This window comes from Pimephales promelas, chromosome 10, assembly GCF_988280905.1.
Source record: "Pimephales promelas chromosome 10, fPimPro1.hap1.1, whole genome shotgun sequence".
In the NCBI taxonomy this organism is placed as follows: domain Eukaryota; kingdom Metazoa; phylum Chordata; class Actinopteri; order Cypriniformes; family Leuciscidae; genus Pimephales; species Pimephales promelas.
In genome coordinates, this window is record NC_142778.1 from 18342242 (window position 1) to 18358664 (window position 16423).

The 16423-nt window shown below is 36.9% G+C and overlaps 2 protein-coding genes across 6 annotated transcripts in view; one reads left to right on the forward strand and one right to left on the reverse strand.

Annotated features, from left to right (window-relative positions):
- Positions 1-1896, forward strand: part of myo7aa (myosin VIIAa) — a 68594-nt gene extending 66698 nt beyond the window's left edge. For both annotated transcript variants that reach the window (XM_089135442.1, XM_089135443.1), the window contains one exon: positions 457-1896. In XM_089135442.1, the coding sequence (XP_088991568.1) occupies positions 457-549 (93 nt within the window). In that variant the 3' untranslated portion in view covers positions 550-1896. The remainder of the gene's footprint in view (positions 1-456) is intronic.
- A 124-nt stretch (positions 1897-2020) lies between these two features.
- gdpd4a (glycerophosphodiester phosphodiesterase domain containing 4a) overlaps positions 2021-16423 on the reverse strand; it is a 29695-nt gene continuing 15292 nt past the window's right edge. For 3 of the 4 annotated variants that reach the window (XM_039663681.2, XM_039663680.2, XM_089135445.1), the window contains exons 8-16: positions 13072-13217; positions 12720-12802; positions 10015-10165; positions 7094-7318; positions 6763-6920; positions 6180-6327; positions 6012-6094; positions 4207-4286; positions 2021-3204 (exon numbers count right to left, since the gene is read on the reverse strand). In XM_039663681.2, the coding sequence (XP_039519615.2) occupies positions 3092-3204; positions 4207-4286; positions 6012-6094; positions 6180-6327; positions 6763-6920; positions 7094-7318; positions 10015-10165; positions 12720-12802; positions 13072-13217 (1187 nt within the window). In that variant the 3' untranslated portion in view covers positions 2021-3091. The remainder of the gene's footprint in view (positions 3205-4206; positions 4287-6011; positions 6095-6179; positions 6328-6762; positions 6921-7093; positions 7319-10014; positions 10166-12719; positions 12803-13071; positions 13218-16423) is intronic. The other variant, XM_039663682.2, reaches the window with a different exon arrangement.

Genomic DNA, 16423 nt, shown 5'->3' on the forward strand with positions numbered 1-16423 from the left:
AATGATTTAATTAAAGCTACACTGTGTGATTTTTACCCCCATCTAGTGGTGAAAAGGTATGTGACCATCCAGTGAATATTAGTTTCTGTTCCTCTCAATTCCGATTTCGTTTCAACTCCTACGGTAGCCATTGTAGTCCAAGATTAACATGGCTTCCAGTTCGACCTCGTCCATGAGTGTTAACTCAAACGTAAACGCAAAAGGCGAAGCTTGAATTAACGGGTATGTCCCTCTTTGGCTAATGTACTTTCAAGATGTAGGGGCAACATGGCGACCCCTTACCCGTATCTATTTTCAATGACATATTATACACTCACGAGAATACTTTATTACTTGAACGAAGTAAATACATAAATGAGCACATATATTTTTGAAAGAACTAAGTGTTTTTAGCTAAGAATAAACTAAAAGAGTTACACAGTGTAGCTCTAAGGAAATTTGTTTTCTTCATAACAGGGCTACAAAATGGATGACCTGTTGACGTCATACATTAGCCAGATGTTGACCACCATGAGCAAGCAGCGCAACTCCCGCGGCCACAGCAAGTGAACGTTTGATTGGCGTGAGGCGGTGCAGCTGGTGCGTCTGCTGCGCCCAATAGGTCGGCCCTGTAGCTGGGGGCGGGCCTTCGCGTCCCAGCTGTGGCAGATGAGCCGCACCCCCTCTGCCAGCTCCCAGGGCTCCGTGTACCCCGATGAAGACTCTTCATCTGCCTCCAGTGAGGATGACTACCTCTGAGCAAAGCTGAAGGGACTTTGCCTCCTTGGAAATGGCGTGAAGAACCTGAATTATGCGTCTTTTGTTGGACGGTTTGCTCCAGAATATGTATTCTACAGTATGACTTAATGCACAATTTAGGTACCATTTAATACGTTTTGTGAAATCCAGCCAAGTCAAACATGAACTGGAATGGCTTGCTAACATGCATCGCAAAGCATTCATCAACATTTTGGAATTTTTCCTCACAATCACGTCAGTGAACGAACACTATTTGGATTGTTTAGGTGGTAAACAACACTGCTAATGCACAAGAAAAATACTTGCCTGAGTTTCTGGGGGTTTTGATAGAATTCGAGAATTCTGTGATTTCAATGTAAGTTTTTAAAATATTGTTAAACTGCATGCCTTATTACTATTTTTTTGTGGAATAATTGTTTTTACAGGCTTGGAAAATTGTTACATGTTCAACATTCATGCAGCTTTGACTTGTAGTGTACGTGTACTTTAGGGAATGTTAAAATGGCCTTATTGCATTCCTAGAAACAAGCCGAGAACTGTTTCAGATCGTATTTCTCCCATTTCAAGCAAAATAAAGAAATTAAATTTTGCATACAGGAAAATGAAATGTTTTTAGAAAGCTAGTTGGTTGCACTGCCTTTAATGTATAATATAAAAACATTAAAAAGTGCATTATAGTGTATGTCCAGAAGCACTGGGCTTAATTGAGATACAGAAAATTAGTAGTCATTACATAGTGTATACCATAAAAGTTAAAAAAAAAAATCTTCATGCTTTTGAAAACAAGATTGGGTTGAAATGTGACCTAGACATGTTTCCAAGAGATTCGCCCAGTAGCTGATAAATAGATATGTTAGAATGACGCTGTACTTTGTCATTTTTGAAACTGTTTATGCTTGTGTATGTTGCAAGAGTAGGTTTGATCTGTTAGACTTTTTCTTTAGTTAATTTATGGCCTTTATTTGCACCAATATGTCCTTCAGCACAATTATTTGACTGACTCACTGTGACATCAGAAACTAACCTGTACAGAACACGTCTGTTTCTCATGTTTTATTTTTGTGTGGTAATTAGCAGATCAAGTTCTGAGTACTGTTATTTTGCCATATGTAAACTCACACCAGAGTTTAGTTATAAATAAATTTTATATGAACCATTCCTGTAAACAGTGCAGCGTTTATAACAAACTAAACATGGGTTCAATATTTCTGTGACGTGATGCTGATATTCTCACATACTGTATAGATCAAACCTTTTGTAAAGATACATATTGAGGCATATCTTGAGTCTGCTAAAAATATTTTTATTTAGGCTGTAAGTGCTGATGATAGAGTAACAAAAAGAGACAACAAAAAAAAAAATCTGACAATATCAGATCAGAATATTATTTAAGGTCAGTTTACAATCATATTTACAGTCTCGAGTTACATCGAAAGATTAAGTAAATAGAAATCACGCTAGGCATTGCATTTTATACAGGCAGCATCCCATGAAAAGAGCAAGAAAACATGTATGCGATCCAGCACTCACTGTTTGAAGTACATGCTGCATGTCTGCGGTACGATGAGCTCACGCACGACCACTTCCAAAATAAAGACATTTCCAAGTTCATCAGTAGCCAGAGCACTTCTATACAACTCAAGAAGTTGCGTTCGAATTCACTTCAGCAATTCCAGTGTCAAAAATCCCAACATCGAAATCTTTCAAATCGAGATTGTCCGTTTGGCTTTTTACCGTCGTCTTCCCGATTGTAAATGTTTTGTCAAATTTATCACACCATGCAATGGATCTGACATCATTTCCAAAACTCTCTATTTTACCATGCGTCATTCTGCAGTAATCAGGCTTGCATTGAAAAATAGCCAAATTCTGTCTTTGATAAAAACGAACTTCACAGAAGCAAAAGAAGCTGGATGATCGATTCATCTAATGCCACCAATTCAGAAAATAATTGGTCAAATACAGTTGATATTTTTAACAAAATATCACTAACATATGTTTTCTATGAATGACCTCTCAGAGTACCCGAGTACCATGTAAACTCCATGGTACATGAATTTCAAGGTACTGCCAAAGTATAAACCCCAGAATATATGAAAACTGTGTATATTTTGCATGATGATGCTGCTGATATAGCGATGATGCTGACAGCGATGCAGGCTTCATGCCTTCCACAGATCTCTCTGTTGTCTTTTCAGATGGGCGGTTCCTCAGAAATGGTGGGCAGATTGGGAGCGAGGGGCGAGCTCTGAGCCTCTCCACGGACACTGATGCTGGAGATGGACCAGACGTCGCTCAGCTCTGCCGTACAGGGGAGGGAGAGAGACGGCTCAGTAATGAGAGTGACGGAGGGTCAGATGGGTACGGGGAAGCCATGCACAGGGGGAACATGCATAGGGTCCAGGGAGAGTGACGGCCCGTCAAAGAACAGGGGGTTCCAGCGGATGCCTTGGACCTCAGAGCGTTCTACAGCACAGAGAGTCACGTTCAGACAGCGCCACAGGACACACAACTAGGGTTTCTGGGACGGTTGCAGGAAAATCTGACTAATGCGATTTTTTTTCTACTTCACATTTGCTTAGAAAATTAGTAGTCATTACAAAGTGTATACCATGCCTTTGGTATACACTATATGTAATGTTTACTATTTAAATCAGGGATTTCCAAATCTTTTTTGTCATCTGAACCACTTTGAGGTAAAATATTTACATGAAGCCAGGATTAATATCGTTAAAAAAACTGTTAATTGAAATAAGACATATTAATAGTAGTTAAAATGCTATATGAACATTTTTGGATTTCAAATTTATGATTTAATTTTAATCCCAGACTTTCAAGCAAAAACTATTTTTATATAGCTTATATATCTAGTCTATATATCAACTATTTCCATGTGAAATATTTGTATATTATTATAAATATGTATACACATAAGCTATACATAAGCTATGTGTGTGCGTGTTATATATACACACACAATATATATATATATATATATATATATATATATATATATATATATATATATATACTGTAATATATGTAACATGTACCATGTACTATTTACATAACACATATTGCATATTAACCATAACACACACACACAAGAACATTCTGGCTGTGTTCAGAATGGAAAGCAGAATGTAGCAAGGGTACAATATGCAACAATGAAAGAAATAATTCATCAGAAATAAAGTTGCTTATTTTGAATTCAAATTTGTGTCATTAGATAAAATAACTGGCAAGGAGGATGAGTTAAAATCGTGTTTGGCTTAGGTTGACCAAAAATACAGCATCACACACACACACACACACACACAGTGTGCTCTGTTGTATATTGCAGATTTGGCAACAGTTGTATGATCATCTGCCATTCTGAAAATAGCCACCAATCTGTACAGCACATGCAGGACGATGAGCCAAAACCACGGCCAATGAGAGACTTCGAGCCAAAAATGAACAACTTACCAGTCCTGAACTTGCTGTATGGTCCATTCTCATTGACCTGTCTACTACCGGACCAGAAGGGTAAACCTCGCTCACGCCACCTGGAGGAGGAAACATCACATGCGGAGTTCATCACATCCCAATAAAAAGAATGTTGCCATGGTTTCTTTTTTAAGCCTTCAATTTTGAGGAAGAACATTGCAAAAGACGTGGAATAACATGCATTTAATAAAATGATGGAAAGAAATCTCTTTGTAATCTAACAAATAAACAGTGCCCTGAAAATAGAAAACCAAAGGTGTTTGTGTAAAATGGTACTTTTTCCAGAGAATGGTTAAATTGTTAAAAATGCCTTTTTAAGGCTATAATGTTACCCATAATCTGTGTTTTGGTACATACTGCAATTGATGCAATTCCAATCTTGCACTTTTGAAAAAAACTTTTGCTAATAATTTACTCACCCCCATGTCATCCAAGATGTCCATGTCTGTCTTTCTTCAGTCGAAAAGAAATGAAGGTTTTTGATGAAAACAATCCAGGATTTTTCTCCATTTAATGCACTTCAATGGGAACCAAACGGTTCAAGGTCCAATAGACACTTTCAGTACAAATTGTAAACTGTTCAAAGTGCTTTAAACGATTCCAGACGATGAATAAGGGTCTTATCAAGCGAAACGATCGATCATTTAATTAATAAATAACAAAGTTTAAGTTTTATAAGCACAAATGCTCACCTTGCTCTGTTCTGTGACGCACGTTTGTGACTCTCTTGTTTGAACTCGTTCACCAAAATGAACAAATCTTTTTCCGAGTCATTTGGTTCAGTCAACGAACGAATTGAATACGAATTGAAAAAGATTTGTTCATTTTGATGAACGGATTCGAACAGGAGAGTCACGAACGTGCATCACAGAACAGAGCAAGCCGAGCATTTGATCTTATAAAACTTAAACTTTGTTATTTATTTTTTAAATGAGCGATCGTTTCGCTTGATAAGACCTTTATTCATCGTCTGGAATCGTTTAAAGCCCTTTGAACAGTTTGCACAGAAAGTGTCTTTTGGACCTTGAACTGTTTGGTTCCCACTGAAGTCCATTATATGGAGAAAAATGCTGGAATTTTTTCATCAAAAACCTTCATTTCTTTTCGACTGAAGAAAGAAAGACATGGACATCTTGGATGACATGGGGGTGAGTAAATTATCAGCATACGTTTTTTCAAAAGTCAACTACTCCTTTAATCAGATATTATGCAAATTTGATCTGAAATATTTTAACCTGTTGACAGCCCTTATTTGAAAACAGATCTGAACTTTAATGGTTGTAATTCATGAATGCATTGGAATACAGACTTTGGTCTCTTTTTAAAGAAGACTAAAGATTATTGCAGAAGTGAAAAAAAAATAAAGTGTAAAAAGTTCTAGACACTTAATGTTACTGTAAAGCAAATGCACAGAAGTAAAAATGTTATATTTTATCCAAAATATATATAAATAATTAGCACTCTAAGGTTGCTAGAAAAATCAAAGCCGCATGTCTAACCAAGTTGTGTTCCAAATTTGAAGTTGATATCACAAAAATTGAGCATCATCTATCCATCATCTCTTGTGTTACCTTGGAAGCAGTACTTTGAGTGTTTAAGCTTTCGAATGATGCCTAATTTAAAACGATTGCTAAAATATGTGATTGAGAAAAAGGCAATAAAAAGGTGTGCCAACTGTCCCAATACTTAGACATTGACAGTTACAGTACCAGTCTCCAAATACTTGAACGTGTCATGCATGTATGTTTGAAACTAAACAGCAGGTTAGTGGAAGCAGAACTCACCAGTGGAATATGAAAACGGCAGTGATGAAGAAAGCAGAGACGATATCTGTCAGAATCCACATCAAACTGTATTCGTCTGGAGTCTGCGCAAGGATTTGTGAGGAAAAGAATGGTCACAGTCCTTTCAATGATAGAATATTTGTGCTCTCAAAGCTAGGCTCAACTCACCATGAGGAACAGGGGGCGCTGCAGTTTCTTAAGGATGTGCAGGGCGTTGGTAGTGACCGAATGAACGCCGGCGCACCATGCCAGTGAATACAACCACGGCTGACTGATCACGTACAGGTTAGTGCTGATGTTCACAGAGGCGTACTTTCTGAAATCAGAAAGGTTCATTCACATGTCTCACCTCACCAAATAATTTCAGTTATTTAAAAGGTCTTTACAGCCTACAAAACCAAAACCCACAACTACACTGACCGAGCAAATAAATATAGTAAACAATGGGATAAAAACGACAAATCATTTCCATGTTTTTGCTACAAAATTGCATTTTATTAATGCAATATCTCTCTATAATGGCATTAACAACTGCATTTGTCTGCTATCAGTGGCTCAAGCATTGGGAAGCACCGGTAGTAGGACTACATGTATAGGAAATTAGTCCTACACACAAGAGCCTGACAAATGTCTTGAAATGCCTCATCTGAACAATGTGAGATGCGGTAGCCATAGTACAAGTAGAATACGGTAATTGACTCTAAGCCATTGAATTATTAAAAAACTATCTATGCGACACAACCCGACATACCTGATCTGATCCTGTGACATGGAGCTGTAATGGAGGTTGAGTCGGACTATATGTTCCTCCTGCAGCTCCTCTATCGACGCATGATCTCCAGAAGTTTGCTGCAACTCTGGATCCAGCTCCTGTACCACACTCCTCTGATCAGCCGGCAGCCACAACACCTACCAGTTAATAGGCCAAAAAAACACACCATAATACATCATCAGCTCTTTTTTTTTATTGAACCGTTTAAAAATGGAAACACATAATGCCATGAGGTGGTCACATGACATTATAATGCCATTGTTTAAGGTTATTAGAACATGTCAGCATCCAACTAGGGTTCATGAACTACCTGACTGGAGTTAATGAAGGACTCGTTGTGTATGACCTCCAGGGTGCGAGTGATCCACGTGTCCCTGTACGGGTGGCCTCGGGGTGGACGTCTGAGGTCGAAGATCACCAGTCTCTCGTGCCGAGCGGCCAGATTCAGGAACTCTTTCAGTGTTGGTACAGTCTGGTTCTGGACCTGAACCCTCTCATTTATATCGAGAGAGGCGGCTGTACTGAAAGGATCCTTCTGAGAGGAGGTAGAGACAGAGAAGACTGGTTAACTTGAGTTCAGGCATGCAGTTTTATAGATCAATTATGAGATCCAACATCTCAGATGTTGCTTTATACACATTTATAATACAATCCACAAGCATTTAGCTTGATCAAAGCCAAGGATAACTCCCTCTATTGAACTTTAAACTGGCTGAGGTTGAGCATTGTATTTTAGGGTTGTAACAGTGGTGACGCAAGGCTCCTCCTGGCAAAGCCTAATTCCAGCTAGAATCCTTTAATCCCAATTGATTCCACACAGGAATTTAAGAGGGATTTTTAATTAAGGGGCCAAGATCCAAAGCATATGGATGTGCACTGCATTATGATTTTTATGGTTTTATAAACCATGAGTTGTTTTTAATCTGTTTTTGACCACAACATCCTAAAATAACCCATGTGATTTCTCTGAAAATATGAATATAATATAATATCCAGCTTTGAAGAAAAACTCAAAAATAAAAAAAATAAAAACAACAACACAAGTATAACGGATACCAAAACATTAACAACAAAAGAAAATAGTGCTTTTACTCGTTCTGCAATATAGACACATTTTCTGCATTTTAAACTAATTTTGTTTGCATGAAATTAATACTGCATCCACAATGCATTGCATATATCCACTATGAATTTTTTATGAATTTTTATTTTAGTTGACTAGTTACTTGATCATGCTGCCCAATGTTAAAACATGTTTTATTAAATATAGTATACTATTTATATATTCACATATATAACAATTATTTTATTAATTTATATGATTTTTTATTAAAATGCAAAATAGCCATTATATATTCCAAGGAGATAACTGGATGCCACTTGAAGGGGCGAATCTTATTTATTATCTACGCCAGATAATTTATCTCAGTATCAAATATGAATGTAAGCAATTTCATGTACCATTTTTTAGCAGATATGCTTTAACCTGATGACATAAGAAAACACATCTGCTGGACGTGCTGTGTACTTAAAGGGTTAGTTCACCCAAAAATGAAAATTAAGTCATTAATTACTCACCCCCATGCTGTACCAACCCCGTAAGACCTTCGTTCGTCTTCGGAACACAAATGAAGATATTTTTGATTAAATTTGAGAGCTGTATCACTACCACATTGGCTGCCTAAGGGACTGGCTCTTGACGGCCCAAAAAGTCAATGAAGAAAATGTTTAAATATCCCAAGTGACTACCGTGGCTCAACTATAAGTTTATCAAGCGACGCGAATACTTTTTGTACGAAAAAACAAACAAAAATAACGAGTTTATTCGACTATTTCTTTTCTTCCTTGTAGGCCAGAAACGAGACTTCCTTAGATTTCCACGACGCATGCGCGAGAATTGCGATCTGCTTACACCAGCTTACACTACTTCAGATCGCAAATCTCGCGAATGCGTCGTGGAAATCTAAGGAAGTCTCGTTTCTGGCCTACAAGGAAGAAAAGAAATAGTGGAATAAACTCGTTATTTTTGTTTGTTTTTTCGCACAAAAAGTATTCGCGTCGCTTGATAAACATATAGTTGAGCCACGGTAGTCACTTGGGATATTTAAACATTTTCTTCATTGACTTTTTGGGCCGTCAAGAGGCAGTCCCTTTGGCAGCCAATGTGGTAGTGATACAGCTCTCAAATTTAATCAAAAATATCTTCATTTGTGTTCCGAAGACGAACGAAGGTCTTACGGGGTTGGTACAGCATGGGGGTGAGTAATTAATGACTTAATTTTCATTTTTGGGTGAACTAACACTTTAACAGATCAATAATTTTGCTAAGTCAAAAGCATACAGCACAACCAGTGAAGCTCAAATGGGTGGGATTCCAGTTTTCTGGAATGGGTGGGATTCAAGTGTGACTATTTTTTTTACGACCACTTAGTATGCTCGGATCATGACCTCAATTTTTTTTTGTGTTCACATACCCAATGCCATAAAAGTCACCAAGTTTCGTAACATTCTGATGAAGCTGTGATTTTTAAAATTTCAAAACAAAAAATTTTTCGGTCAAAAATGACCGAAGAGCACCAGAGGGTAACTTAAGTCATTAATTGCTCACCCCCATGCTGTACCAACCCTGTGTGACCTTCGTTCATCTTCGGAACACCATGATTCGTAAAATTAGATGGGATTGTGGTTTTAATTCCCTCAACTCTTCTCCTCGTTTATTTTGACCTTTGTCGAGTACCTTAATTATTTTTTAGTGGCGCACAGATTCTCCAACCGTCCGCTGCACTTTCATCATCCAAGAAAATAAAATGAAACCAATAGCCAAGCAGATCTCAATCACACACCCTAATAGAAGAGCTAGCTAAGAATCAAATTAAAGACAAATTTCCTGTTGGCTTGACAAAGTCTTATTTTGAATAGGTTTTTTTGCCCTCAAATATGATGCACTAAAACTTATATCCTCCAAGTAGGCCACATAATATTGATAAAAAAACAAAAGAACAAACATCTCTATGTACTAATGCTAGACCTGCTCATACAAGCTCATCATTTAAAGTGTGTTGAAGTGTTTAATAGACAGTGTCTTGGTGCCCTGGATATTGATATTTTGGGTCCAATCACCAAAGGTAAATTGGCTCTTACGAAGCGGTTACACGTACACATAGCCTAGCCATCAATATATTCATATGACTGCTGATTTAAGAGCAGGAACCCAAGGTGCTGGATCATTACCCGAAGAAACCAGGATCCAGCGCTGAGCATCTCCAGCTCTGCCCAGGTGAACATGGCCGCCGGGTCATCCGTCCGGTTGGGAAACACTTCATGCACGTTGGTTGTCCTCCTCAGGGTGCTGTCGTGCATCAGGAATGGGACGCCATCATAACTGCAAAGAGGAATATTGTTTTTAGCATGCTCAAAAAGGTTGGCAGCAGTTTTTGCATTCTGTGGAATCCACTTCAGTTTGTTTTAGATACATTTTTTTCCCATCTAAATTATGAAAAATGAAAAAGCCAACACAAAGATAATGCAAAGTATTGTGTTATTTTAGTATTATTTAAAATTGTGCGTCATATGTTTCCCTTGCTCCTCATATTATCATGTCACATGCTTCATGTGTGATGTTTCATTGGTTGTTCTACTCATGTTGTTCTCTGTTTTGTTTTGTCATTGGATCATTGTTCATTGCTTTTATGTGTGTCTTGTTTTTTGGTAAGTCCTTAGTTTTTAGGCTTGTTCGACTTGAAGCAGTGCATGCCGGTTAGAAATTGTGTCCGACATGAGACAGCGGCGACACCACGTGACTGTGACGTATGCCATCAAAGTAGCGTGAGAGTGATTCGAGAGCAGCCGGAGGACTCAAGAGCGGCCGCACGAGCTCTTATGACGACACGGCTGTTCCAGGATTAGCCCCATTCACCGCATGACAACGATCACATGTTTTGTGTTTGCTCAAACACCTTCAGTTCCACTAATGCACACAAATCAGTTTTTTTAAGACAGTAAAAGCTTTTTCATGTAGTTGTGATGTTATATTGTCAAGTCATCAAACTTGCGTAATATAAGCTGTAAATAGACAACATGCTTCCTCATCTTCATCCATGCTTCCTCGGGAGCGCGCTAACAGGATTAGTGTTCAGCTAATCACATTAACCTGAGAGCACTGACTCATCCAGGAGCGGTTAGCATCAGATCTCCATTTATACGCCTCTTGGCTAGAGCAGACCTTTAGAGGAAATGACCTTGTGAATGAACGGCCCATTGATGGTTTGCTGATGTATTTGTAGCAGTAGATTACAGAAATGTCATAGAATTAATTTGAAAGGAGGTTGCTGGGTATTTTATCAACATTAGCTTTGCGGTCTGTATAGGTAGCACCATAACCTTAAATGAAACCTCATAACTGACTGATCTGAAAAACTTTTCATAGACAGCAAAGCAAATAAAGCAAAGAGACTTGACTCACAACGGATTCTTAATTTTTTTGGCAAAGATAACAATGTAACAATTTTCAAAAGCAACATTAATGCATTAACTAACAATGAGAAATATATTTGTTACATGATTTATTCATCCAAGTTAGTTTTAGAGCTTTAAATACTCTATTAAAATAGAAAGTTGCATCTGTTAAGACTAATGTATTAGTAAATGTTGAAAACATTTAACCAAGAATAATAAATGCTATTTATTATTTTATTATATACTTATATATTAAGTATTATTTACTTATATATATATATATATATATATATATATATATATTTATTTTTTTTATTTGACCTTTATTTTACCAGGAAAGAAGCACATTGAGATTAAAAATCTCTTTTACAAGAGCGTCCTGGCCAAAAACTGACAGACACAGCATATATATATATATTACGTATTTTTAGTTAAACTTTATTTTAAAAGGTGCCCTTTTTACAGGGTAATTATAAAATTACGAAAAAATATTAATTGACAACATATACCTACTATATGATTTGGATTATGTTTAGGGTTAGTTGCTTATAATTATACATCATTTTACTGGTTTTACTATCGTAAGTACATGTAAGATGTATAACAGGGACTAATGCGCACAAATACAGTAGAAGCTCAGTGCCCATTGTTTGTATTTGTTTTAAGCCTATTTTTCAGTTATGTACTTTATTTAGTTTCTGCTCTTGTGTTGATCTAGTTTTTTTAATAAATATTATTTTTTTATTATAGTGGTTGTGCCTTTTTGTGTTAAAATGGTGTATTGGTGTCTCAGCCGCGAAGCTGATCTCCTATGTTCAGTGCGAGGACATGCACAGAGCGGCTGAAATGATAGTGTCTGTCAGTTATTATAACAATTGTCTAAATTAGGTTGCATATTCCTCAACAGTTCTTGTGCTGATATCTCTAGTTCACAGTACTATTTTCAGAAATCATAGGCTATAGCTATAATATTGTGCAGTGGCACGTGATGCAACGCTGTCAGAGCCGACATACTCCAGTGTGTCATTTCAGTACAAAATAATTAGGCCAAAAATGATTTAATATACTTCAATAGACTACTAGTTTTCATCTTTATTTATAATTAATTTAGGTGGACAAGGCTACCAAGTAGTTTAATCTAACTAATCAATTTTCTTTGGTTGATTACAGCCCTACTTAAAGCCAACCATTTTCCCATCTTTGCAGTGTACATAACAGAAGTGGCAAAAAGTTTACATTTATGCATTTGGCAGATGCTTTTTTACAAAAAAGCGATATGTATTGCATTCAAGGAACAGTACACATTATATTAGATCATGCATTCCCTTGGAATTAAACCCAAGACCGTGGCAATGCAGGCACCATGATCTATAATCACTTGAATGCCTAGGAATGTTAGAAGCCATAAAAGAAGCATAACTTCTTAAAACTTAAAAGGCTTTTATACAAATACAGTAAGTAGGTGTGTTAAAGATGCTCACCTGATTGTGACGTCTGTCTCCAGCCCCTCTCCTCCTACTTCTACAGCCTTCTCAAAGGACATCTGGGTATTTTCTGGAGCAAGCTGTTTGAAAAGGATCAACAACGTCAAACCTTTCGACAACCATTTTGAGTCTTAACCATTGTAATCAAATCCATTAATGGTCGAACATAAGAATACTTTTTTATTATCATTCAAGAATTAAAATCTAAGTCAAGTTTACTTTTGAAAGATAAGTCAAACAGACACTGATTTTAAAGGCATGCTAACTTAAACCCACACAAAATCCACATGTGCTCTTTCAGTATTACACAACAGGGATCTTAAAATATCATGAGGTAAAAATACCACACCATGGGTGCTCCTCTATGCCCAATGAGAGTGGGTGCTGGCCCCAGCGTGCCCTCCACTTTGATGCAGGGGGAGTACATGCCCAACGGCACCAGATACAGGGTGAAGAGAACCGCCAAGTACAGACTGAGGATAGCAACCTGCCTCACTGAAACACACAAGATTCCCCTCAATGAATATATGCAAAAACTTAATGAATGAAAGACAAATATATAATATGAAGAACCGAATTATAGTTATTAGGGGCTGAATCAAGGATCATTATATACTTCATCTTTAGGTGGGAGACTATGGCAACCCATAGAACTGTTTAGGGATGGTCTCAAGGGAGATAAGGCCAGATGTGCCTTCCTACATGGATGTTTAAGAAATGAAAAGCTACACACAATCCATCAATTAGGGTTAGAAGAACTGTTGCCAAACATATAACATGCTAGAAAAATAATCACAGCAATAATGATCCATATATATATATATATATGAAGAGCTCTTTTCCAAAACGCGTTAAACGCCATTTTTAAAAAAAATGAGTTTGTCGTGTCATTCTGCTGTGGACAGAACCCTTTCACTGCTCCATCAACGTTTCATGCCGAATCGCTATATTTCCTTGTTTAAAATGTACTGCAAGATACAGTTTCTTTCCAAGCCGCGATAAGCGCCAGCCCTGTTTTTAGCCTAAACACGATAAATCCTCAAATTCAATGAGCGCTCTACACAATCCAGCACGGCGGCACTCTGAACAGAGGTTTATTATGTTCATTCATTCCTCAAAATGAGTCCTAGTTTTCTAGTCGACTAGTAGTAGATCATTTAAGCCATTTGTATTATCAGTAAACACATATATTGATTTAAATAAATGGGAGAGAAACCATATGAGCGTTTTTAATTGCATATTCCGCATCTCAACGTATGCATAAAGCTTGCCACAAAGAACCGGCAAAAGTAATGATTATGCATGAAACATTTAATTTGTTTATTAATAAACTAGTGTTTTCTGTCAGTGTCAGCAACAAAGATAAAGTTGATGATGCTTACTCGCCATCTTCGCAGTGAACGCGCATAGAGAAACGCATACTTCGAATTAGCCTACATACGCAGAGAGTTGCCAATTTATTTTAGTTTTTAATTGTTTTGTTTAAAAGTAGATATTTAAAGCTTTCTGTAGCTTAGTTCTCAGGCCTGTGTGAGGCAAGCATCGCGATGTTTCGGTTCATATATGAGACGCGCTCCGGTTCACCTGCGCGCCTCTGTGTCCTGATTATATTGTCTGATATTTACTTCTAATGTATTAATCCAGTCAATTTGTCGATGAAACATTTATTAAAATGAAGATACAATTTATATGAAACGAAATTTACAAGCTTTCTACAAAACAAAACTTAATAAGTGGTCAAAATCATGTCTGACGCACTCCAAATATTTTCCGATATTGGGCAGCTTTTGAATTTTGATCCTATCTTACTCATCTCATGCGGTTCCCTTTTCATAGCCTACTCAACATAGATGAAATAATAAAAATAACTAATGTAATATTATTAAAAACAAATGTGAAATGTTTATTTTGTTTTTTTGTTTTTTTAACTTATATTTAAGCGTCATGCTGCTCCGCTTTGCTCACATGTTATGTAGCCTGTGTGTGTGTGTGTGTGTGTGTGTGCATGTGCTGGAGGGGTGCCCATCCCTTTTTTGAATATCGTTATCATATATTGATCATTTTTAATAATTCGTTTTTTTCATGCATATGTTGAAATTGGTATTAATAATTCGTTTTTTTCATGCATATGTTGAAATTGGTACTATTTGTTTGAGGTTTGACTCTTTACTAAAAATGACTTTACTAATAATGATACAAAAAATGGATGGATTTATAGCGTTTTGGAAAAAAATAAAATTAACTTTTAAATTATCATTAACAATATTGTTGTTTGATTTAATAATTATTGTTCAAAATGTTCAGACTGAACCAATAAAACATTTAAACAGGATAATTTGAATATTCACAAAATGTGTGGTTCTAGGTAAAATATGTAGTTTTCCTGAAAACTATTGAAATGGATTTATAGCGTTTTGGAAAAGAGCTCTTTATATATAGTAGTCAACATTTGAAGTGGATCAAAAAAGTTAATCAAAGTCATTTGCAAAAGTTTCTGATCTAGGCAAAATGCCATCGACATCCCTCCCTATCAACTTCCCTATCATAGCCAAATCCACAAAACCACCCTCTTCATTGCCAAATACATAAAAACAAAAACATCAAACCGGCCAATACAATACTCAACAATCATTTATCAGCCTGAATAAACGTTCGATTCATTTAGTGAATTACAGAAAGGTAATAATGCACTGACAGGGTCCACTTAGTAACTGCAGCACCCGTTGGGTCTCCTGTAATGAGAGTTTATGTCACCTCTACACTGGCACGGCTCATCTCAAGAAGAGAGAGATGTTGTCTTTGTGAGAGAGGGATGATGGGACAAAGAGACGTCTCTGGGTGGAGGCGAGCGTCACACAGCTGGTGTGAGTTCAGCCTCTGTCCTGCATTTGTCTTTCTGACTCATTCGTCGTGCTTTCAGTAAAGCGCAGAGAGAGAGAGACGCAGACATGACTCAGCCGAACATCAGCCAGATGCAGAGAGTGAGGAAAGAGAGCAGGAGAAAAGCCAAAGGGAAAGAAGAAAAGGAGGGCAGGGAGGAGCATTGCTTTTCGAGGGCAAGCTCTTGGTTTTTATGTGTCTAACAGCACAATGAAAAGAAAGGACAGATGCAGCAACCATGTTAACAACAGATAATAAATGGATTTGAGTCACTGACACCAACAAAATTACACCATTTCCATTGACTTGAGAGCAGTAATGATGCAACTGACTATAGTACTATGGTAAAACCTGCCCATTACCAACATGGACATCATGGTTTTGGTTTACAATTTATTTTACTGGGATTTCATAGATGAAATGTCCCATCTACCCCTTGTTGTTTTCTAAAATTAAACATTTTAACAGTTAAATAGTAAAATGAACATTATAAAGGTTGCCTTGGTAACTAACTAAAATAAAATATGCTTTAAGTCTGTAAAAACAGGATGTTTTAATATGGATGAATTTTCCAAAATAATTTTAGGTTTTATACCTGTATTTTGAATGACACATTGCATTGTGTTTCAGGGTTAAACAAAATGTCAGTAAACTGAGCAAATAATCTCCTTTCTGATGTCTTCTCATTTTAGTAAATCGTGACCAATATTTACAAATTGTTCCTTCCCTTGTTTTAAAGTGAACCTTGCACATGTCATGATATAATCATTTTGTTCCCTCATTTATCAAAATTTTCAGCATGATATACTAATTTGTTCCCT